This window comes from Amblyraja radiata, chromosome 1 (genome assembly GCF_010909765.2).
Source record: "Amblyraja radiata isolate CabotCenter1 chromosome 1, sAmbRad1.1.pri, whole genome shotgun sequence".
In the NCBI taxonomy this organism is placed as follows: domain Eukaryota; kingdom Metazoa; phylum Chordata; class Chondrichthyes; order Rajiformes; family Rajidae; genus Amblyraja; species Amblyraja radiata.
Window position 1 is genome coordinate 72856118 of NC_045956.1, and position 9210 is coordinate 72865327.

Below are 9210 nucleotides of genomic sequence, written 5' to 3' on the forward strand. Positions count from 1 at the left end.
TTAACCACAAAGGTCACATCTAACTCCCTCTTAAATATAGCCAATGAACTGGCCTCAACTACCTTCTGTGGCAGAGAATTCCAGAGATTCACCACTCTGTGTGAAAAATGTTTTTCTCGTCTCAATCCTAAAAGATTTCCCCTTATCCTTAAACTGTGACCCCTTGTTCTGGACTTCCCCAACATCGGGAACAATGTTCCTGCATCTAGCCTGTCCGACCCCTTAAGAATTTTGTACGTTCTATAAGATTACCCCCTCAATCTTCTAAATTCTAGCGAGTACAAGCCGAGTCTATCCAGTGTTTCTTCATATGAACGTCCTGACATCCCAGGAATCAGTCAGGTGAACCTTCTCTGTGCTCCTTCTATGGCAAGAATGTCTTTCCTCAGATTAGGAGACCAAACTGTACGCAATACTCCAGGTACAGAGGTAAAGTGACAAAGGACAATGGCCAAAATCTTTCATTTAAAAAGCCAGCATTCTGCATGGAATCGCTGGTACCTACCCTTGTAATTTGAGACTCCACACCAATCAGTCCTTAAGTCGTACTGAAGTCCGACTACAGCTAGTGGCTGCTGACTGATCTGTAGCTAATGCCTGACTCATCATTGACTCCAGTGATGAAACTCAAATCTGCTTTTACAACATGACGGGAAATATATCTGTCGAATCTAAACTTTCAGAAGCGTCTGCAAAGACTCAATGGCTGCCGATGGGTTGATATGACATAGGAATTTTATCCTGACCTCAAGTGGTGTCTGCAAATTCCTTTATGTTGGGAACTGGCATGGATCCTTTGGTAAAATCAGATTCCATTTTAATGTGTTTAATTTTAATAGTGTTTAAATGTTTCTTGTTGGTTGCAGGTGAAATACATATCACAATCTTTTTGGCAGGAATGGTATTTGGCAAACTCAGGGCACAAAGCATTACCATGAGAGGTGCTTTGGTATTTACTGCAGAAAGGCTTGCACTCTGCAAGTTATTTGCCAATTAGGTCAGAACTGGCTTCCCAGATGATGTTTGTGACATGGGATCCCTCCAGGCAAGGCAATATTTTAGTGGACAGCTGATTGTCAAATGCCATTCAGTGTGTTGATATATATATGTATATATATATATATGTGTGAGTGTGTATTAATATCATCCAGACATAATGCGCGTGCTTTTTCTGAGCTATATAACTATATACATTTGACTTGTTTTATCATGTAAATTAGATTACCACTAACAGTTTTTGCTGCATTAAAGATAGACACAAAGTGCTGGAGTAGTTCAGCGGGTCAGGCAACAAATCTGGAGAAAAAGGGTGCATGATGTTTCGAGTCGGGACCCTTCGTCAGACTGAAAGTGGGTGGTGGGTGAAACGTTGGAGGCATGAAAAGCCCCAGAGAGCAGTAGGAATCACGGAGGGGGAGCGTTGAGAGAGATGATGTTGCAGAACTCCTGTCGGAGAAAGGAAGAGAACTTCTTAAAAGTATGCACACCTTGAGGAGATTTTGCAGTGGAGCAGACAAAATGTAGAAACACCAAACTGCAGATGTTGGTTTATATCTGTGATCTGATTTTGGTTTGATTATTTTTCACAGGCATACGCAGTGCTTGCACTTGTCATCTTTCTCCCATATATTACTCAGGGTACACAGTGGTGTGGAAACAAGATTAAGGGTGAGTATTGGAAATATTACAGATCATGCCAAGTCATATTTTGGCATTTATTATGTTGACAAATGTGGTAAATATGCCTAAATTGGAAAAGAAATTGGATTATGGAGAAAGTAAAAAAATATTCAAATGTTGATTTACATATCTTCTTTTCCTTCCAAGGTCAAAAAGAAATACAAAGAGTGTCTTTTTACACATTTCATCCAAATGAGCCACTGAGTAAAGAGCGTATAGAAGCTTTTAGTGATGGAGTGTTCGCTATTGTTGCCACTCTTCTTATTTTAGACATATGGTAAGAGACATATCTACATCATTAAACTTTTCAACCATTTCAATTTTTTGCTTTCTTAACTAGTTTCTGGTTAATGTAGTGATATATCAGTAGAAGTCATTAATGGATCAATTATCCATATTTATCATTGAACAATGGATTTCTCACATTGCTAAACCTGATTTAATTATAATTAAAAGAGTAGTGCTTTATATTTGGAGGCTGGATTGTGTTGAATTTGGCTTGTTTCCCCCGCCCTCCACCTGACCAACGATCCCGCTTGTTTCCATGGAGCTGCACTTACCATTTGTGGCTATACGATATCATTTGACCTTGAAATCTAGATGCTGGGACATTCCTGTGAAGCAGAGTGGGCTGTGATGGCAACTACGCCACAAATGGTGGATACTGAAACCCTGCCTTGGAATGTCATGATGGCCTTTCAGCACTTCACAGCTGTCAAAGGCTTTTTAAATGTCTGTCTGTCAGTCACTTAAAAAACAGTTACAAATATTTTGTTTAAAAAGTGTAGAAACAAAAATTGTTTAAAAAGCTCAAAACACTAGAAATTAATTAAAACATAAAAACACTAGTGCAGAAAAATAAGCAAATCTCTTACCTGCATTTATCTTTTTAATCATGGTCAATCATCCCTGGTGTAAAATTAAGTTTATTGTCATGGCAGGATGTCAGATTCACTGATCATGTCCATACGATCATTAGTGATAGGAACAGAATTAGGCCATTCAGCCCATCAAGTCTACACCGTCATTCAATCATGGCTGATCTATCTCTCCCTCCGAACCCCATTCTCCTGCTTTTTCCCCATAACCTCTGACACCAGTACTAATCAAGAATCTATCTCACTGCCTTAAAAATATCTACTGATAGCCTCCACAGCCTTCTGTGGCAAAGAATTCCACAGATTCACCACCCTGACTAAAGAAATTCCTCCTCATCTCCTGCCTAAAATAACTTCCATTATTTTCTGATGTTATGGCCTCTAGTCGTAGACTCTCCCACAAGTGGAAACATCCTCTCCACATCCACTATATCCAAGCCTTTCACTATTTTGTACGTTTCAATGAGGTCCCCCTTCATTCTTCTAAACTCCAGCAAGTACAGGAACAGTGCCGTCAAACGCTCCTCGTGTTAACCTACTCATTTCTGGGATCATTCGTGTAAACCTCCTCTGGACCCTCTCCAGAGCCAGCACATCCTTCCTCAGATATGATGCCCAGAATTGCTCACAATATTCCAAATGTGGCCTGAACAGTGCCTTATAGAGTCTCAGCATTACATCCTTGTTTTTGTATACAAACCCTCTTGAAATAAATGCTAGGATTGCCTTTGCTTTCTTTACTGCCGATTCGACTTGCAGATTAATTGTTTGGGAATTTGCTACACTATATTCCATCTGCCACATCTCTGCCCACTTTCCCATCCTGTCCAAGTCCTTCTGCAGAGTCCCTGTTTTCTCTACACTACCTGCCCCTCCACCTATTTCTGTATATCTGCAAATTTGGCCACAAAGCCTTCAATCTCCACACTGGCAGCCAAACAGAAAATGCCCCCTTAATTGCCACTCTGCCTTCTGTCATCTAGCCAACCTGATATCCATGCTGGTATCTACCCTTTGACACCAAAGCCTCTCATCTTCCTGAGCAGTCTCCTGTGTTGCACCTTATCAAAGGCTTTCTGAAAATCTAGGAAAATATAATCCAACACAGCGGTTTCTTCATGCAACATTCTGATCTAGTCTGTCAATTTGAGAGGTCATTTTCAGATCTAGGCTTAACTTAATAATTGATGTGATTTTTAACTGTCTTTATAATAAAAACACAGGATCGCAGAATCAAAACATAGTTAAATTAATGTAGTTGGCCATGTACTGGAAGTTTTATTTTCCAGAGTTGTGGCTTTATTTTTTCTTTAATTGTTGTTTTAATTAAATCAGTGTGGCCAAGACTGAGTTTCACTGAATTCTGCTATTTGACATATTATCATTGATGGGAATATATTATTAATGGTTGAAAAGTTTATAATATTGAATAATTTGTAGAAGTGAATGATTGTTTAGTAATTATTGTTCAGTTATCTTTTGTTGTTGAAATCAGCTTCCTAAACTGTTGCAGCTTGTGAGAAGAAAGTAAATCAATTATGCTAATTGGCTGGACAGTACAGGAGCTTTACACGGTGAAGGAGGAAAGGTGTATCCAAGTTGTGATAATCTTTAATGATTTTTTAAAAGAAATTTAAGTGGTTCCCCTGCTGCCCTTGCCTATCTGGTTGGCGGAGTTTCCAGGTTTAAAAAGTACTTCCAAAGATGGCATGGCAGTTTGCTGGAGGCCATTGTGTAGTATGGACTGCAGCCACAGGAGTGCTTATTTAAAGTATTAAATGGAAGTGCAGGTCAACGATAATACATCATCAAGCTCCTTGAGTACTGCAACAACAATATGTAATCAGCGGGGAGAGTTCATAGTGGGGAAGCAGACTGGTTCAGTCTCTGCAGCATTTGTATGGGTGGTTAGTTAGATGTTTTTATTTATTGTCAAGATAGAGGCCATCCCCAGGCTATGGCAAGGTTCCATTCTGGAAAACTGTTCGAACCCAAACTGTTAGCAAGTCTGAAATGTGGCAACAAACCAAATTCCCACATTGTAACCTTGCAACAACTGGGAAATTCATACCACCAGTCTCCCAAACGTTCACTCATATGTACGGGCTGTACCTAAATGAGGCATTCATAAGCCAGGGAGGACCTATGTTGGGGTGGAGGTTTCAGCACTGGGAATGCCATTGAATGTGATGAGAAGGCTAGTATTACATTAGTTATGATATTATACGTCATGGTGTCTCTTGAGCCTTCTCTACCATTCAGTAAAATTATGCCTATTTATTAAGAAGACACTATTTTGTTTAAATTATATAGAAATATAACTTATAAATTACGTTGTCTTTATACCGTGATTTATTCTCCATCCTTGTGCATGGTTGCTTTGTATAACACGTCATGCTTCGTATCTCACTCATTTCAGTTGTTTTGATGTTTCAGTGAGGACAATGTTCCTGAACCTAAAGAAGTCGCAGTTAAGTTCCATGGCAAACTCTTTGATGCACTAATTGATTATGGTCCGGAATTTCTGGCTTATTTTGGTTCTTTTGTGACAGTTGGCCTCCTCTGGTTTGTTCACCATTCACTCTTTCTCTACATCACTAAATCAACAAGACTAATGGGCCTCCTGAATACTGTCTCCCTTGCTTTTATTGGTGGACTTCCATTGGCCTTTCAGCTCACTCACGAATTTGCGGCCAAGTCACATAATGAAATTGAGGCAATTCAAATTAGTTGTGTTATAATTTTTCTTGCAAGTCTCTTTCAGTTTGCAATATGGGTTGCTGCTCTCCACAATGAAAAGGAAAATTTACATCACCATATCCATTATGGCGGCAAAGAACATGCATTTATGTTTGCCAAACTTTCACTTTATCCTTCTGTGGCATTTATTACATTCTGCTTAACATATATTTTAAGCAGGTTTAGCACAGAAATTTTCCATTTGATGCAAATTATTGTTCCATTCGCGTTTGTTCTTTTACGAATCATTGTCCGAATTGCTCTCGTTATTCTGACGTGGTTATTTAGTCGACTAAAACCAAGAACATCAGTGTTGAGCGAGGAAGAAGAATCTGTCATCTCTGGCAATGAGACTTGAGAGTAGCAGTGTTATAGATTATATAGCATAGAAATATTTTTGTTTCTATGGTTTTGTTTTAAAAGTTCATATGCACAAATTTGAAGAATTTTAACATTCCTTTGGTCCTTTTCTGTTCTTTTATTCCTGAAATACCTCAAAAGCTCAATGCATCAAAATAACCCTCTAGATGCTGTAAAATAGTGAAATGCACTGTGTAATCCTGTTATGTATTATTACAGAATATGAAATATGTTGGAAAATGACATTCCTAGGCTATCAAAATTATTCCTAGTTTTTGTCTAAATATTTTACAAGTCATTTAATTTTAAGTTTAAATAATTGTGTAATGCTCCAATTTCAGTGATACTGTTACAGTAACATTTCAGTACATTTTCAGTTTGTTGTGTTATGTCAGGTTTCAATTTTGCCTCTTTGTTAACTTAAGATACATTTTTAATTACATTTTTCTAAAATCGCAATATTATCTGTTGAGTGTCAAATCGTGTACAAGTCAGTTACTGAAAGAGTTGAGTTATTTTACCAGTTGTTATGATTTGGGTATTAAAGGTCATAAGTGATAAGAGTAGATTTAGGCCATTCGGCCCATCAAGTCTACTCCACCATTCAATCATGGCTGATCTATCTCTCCCTCCTAATCCCATTCTCCTGCCTTCTCCCCATAACCTCTGACACCTGTACTAATCAAAAATCTATCTATCTCTGCCTTAAAAATATCCACTGACTTGGCCTCTACAGCCTTCTGTGGCAAAGAACTCCACAGATTTAGTCACCACCCTCTGACTAAAAAAATGTCTCCTCATAGAATAGAATAGAATGTCCTTTAATTCTGAGGCTATGACCTCTAGTCCTAGACTCTCCCACTAGTGGAAAGATCCTCTCCATATCCATTCTATCCAAGTTATTCTATATGTTCTGTTTTATTCTATTCTGTATATTCGATTCTGTATGTTTCAAAGAGGTCCCCTCTTCATTCTTCTAAACTCCAGCGATTCTAGGCCCAGTGCCGGCAAACGTTCTTCATAGGTTAACCTACTCATCCCTGGGATCATTTTTGTAAACCTCCTCTGGTCAGCTCATCCTTCCTCAGGAAAACTCTTGATCCGCCCACTCACCCTGAAACAATAAGCTGAAATAGCATATTTGTCCACCACAGATAAATCCTTCATTCCACTTGCCTGTCCTCAGTACCTATGACATGTTAAATGATTGTTCCAAACAAAATAACAGATTTTGGTGTTGCAGTAGTAATTGTAAAATAACTACAAGATGAAGAGTGGATTTAATAATATTCATTGAATAAACTGGGAAATAAACTCTTGTACAATAGAATGTTATTATGTAAAATCTTGCTGTACCTATTAACCTTTGTCTTAATATTTAAAAAATGAATCCATTATTAAAATCTTGTCCTATTCAGTGGCATGGATCAGTTATTAAAATGCCATCCTATTCATAGTCCATTGCTGTCAGTGGTTGATTATTCTGAAATCTACAATGTCATTGCAAATGACCACATGGCTTTAAATAAATTATGCTCATACATATTGTTTACTTTTCGTTCAAATGGAATTTTACATGATTCTTTATTGAGATTGTCACGTGAAGAAATTTAAGTAACTATTAGGAGCTTGTAATTGTTTTACAATTTTACAGATCTACAGAGATTTCAAAATGTTGCTTGTTAAAAATAAATTTAGTTAAACAATCTTCAATTTAATCTGAAACCTTCAGTTCTTTCTGCCAGCTTTGAAAGGATCATAAATTTGGGAAATCGTATTTAAATTCCTTAATTTCCTACCTACTTAGATTGTTGCATTTCCTAATGTGGTTATTCCCGCAGAGCCAGGTTGAAGCATCTTTGGTTCTGGACCATATCTTTGATGTTATAACTGAAATATTGTCTGGAGAGAAACTTTGTTAAAATGCATTTTTGCTCCATTAATTATGCCACAGAAACTCAAATTGTCATAATTGTTGAAAATAATAAATAGAAACTACTTGTAAACACAAATCTGATGGATAAGAATGACCTATTTATAACTGTACTGATTGTAAATGACCCAGTCATTCTCACAAACATGGTACAACAGAATTTATTAAAAGACACTTACAGTACACTACAGCATGTTGCTTCAGCTGTGTAGCGGCAAATAGACTAACAGCACAAGCTGGGTTACGATAATATGAACCGTGTAAAAGGCGGAGCTTCTAATAATAAAGCACTACAATTGGTTAGTGTGGAGTAACCAATCTACATCTTTCCTTGTAGAAATAAAAGTGAAGCACATCTAAATGCAGGTGGCCTATAAGAATAAACACATTGATATGTGATGACTGGGCAATACAGTACCCGAAACGCTAATGACAGATACAAGGACGTATAGATGGTTTAAACAAATTCCCCATACCTAAGGGGTGGCCTACAAACCCGTCCCAGCGCGCGTGCGGTATAGATCCGCGTCTCCTCCCTTCACCGGGGAAGTAACCGGGAACCCTTGCGGGGATAGCGCCGGAGACCCGTGGGGTGAACACGGCGAAGCTTACGAGCGGGGCATCGAATGTTGTGGTGAGGGCGTAGGGGGCATGGCCAGTGGCTGATCTAAAGCAGCAGATCTACAGCAAGGGAAGAGACAGTCCGACGGTAGAAGGGTAGATCAGACGACTGGCTTCTGGATACAAGACCGCTGGACGTGGTTCCTTCACAGGAAGGAGATGTTGACGGTTGCATCTGTAGATGCCTCCATCGGCGCTCACCAGGTATGAGCATGGCTCCTTGGCAGGGCTGTGGATGTGACCCAAACGGCCATAGCCCTTGTCGAACAACTTGCCCACTAGAGAGAGATTTAAGTGGTTTGCTGGACTTGTCAAAAGATCGCTTCTGTGCATCGCGTTTCAGTTGGAGTTGTTTCTGGATAACAGGAGATCAATGGACCTGTGGCTGCAGCAGCTGCTGGGGCACGGGCAGGGCAACAAGGGTCTGCCGAGATATCAGGCGTTGGGCTGGAGACCCCAGTATCGGGTCACGGGCGATGTTCCTTAAGTTAAACAAGTCCAAGAATACATCAGATTTAGCAAGGTGTGAGCGCTCTTAATTGTTTTGCAGAATTGAGCATAACGTTGTTCAGTCTCAGACAATGTGCAGGAGGCGTAAGCAACAGGTCTGCAATCACCTTCAGTGGAAGTCTGTAGGCAAGCAGCGTCAAGTTCGTATTGGGATACATCACATGTGAGCATCACTGGCAACTTCAAAGCAAAGTAGGCGAGGGTTGGAGCACTGGCCAGTTGCAACTTAAGGATTTCAAAAGCTCTCTGGTGATGTGTGTACCAGGACCTGGCAGTGTCCATGTGAGTCAGTTCCCACAGGGGGGCAGATATATTGCTGAGGTTTGGAATGAATTTCCCCAAGTTGTTGACCATTCCCAGGAATGGCTGTAAACTCGTAATGTCAGTGGGAGCTGGCATCTCGTTGATGGCAGTGGTCTTGGAGGGGTCCGGTCTGAGGCCATCACTGGTGAAGATGTGACCGGCATAGTTGACTTCTGTGACACGAAA

At 39.6% G+C, this 9210-nt stretch overlaps 1 protein-coding gene across 1 annotated transcript in view; it reads left to right on the forward strand.

Annotated features, from left to right (window-relative positions):
* Nucleotides 1-7669, forward strand: part of tmem175 (transmembrane protein 175) — a 45011-nt gene extending 37342 nt beyond the window's left edge. The window contains exons 8-10 of the mRNA XM_033024078.1: nt 1590-1668; nt 1828-1957; nt 4995-7669. Of these exons, the coding sequence (XP_032879969.1) occupies nt 1590-1668; nt 1828-1957; nt 4995-5655 (870 nt within the window). The 3' untranslated portion in view covers nt 5656-7669. The remainder of the gene's footprint in view (nt 1-1589; nt 1669-1827; nt 1958-4994) is intronic.
* The last annotated feature ends 1541 nt before the right edge of the window (nt 7670-9210 follow it).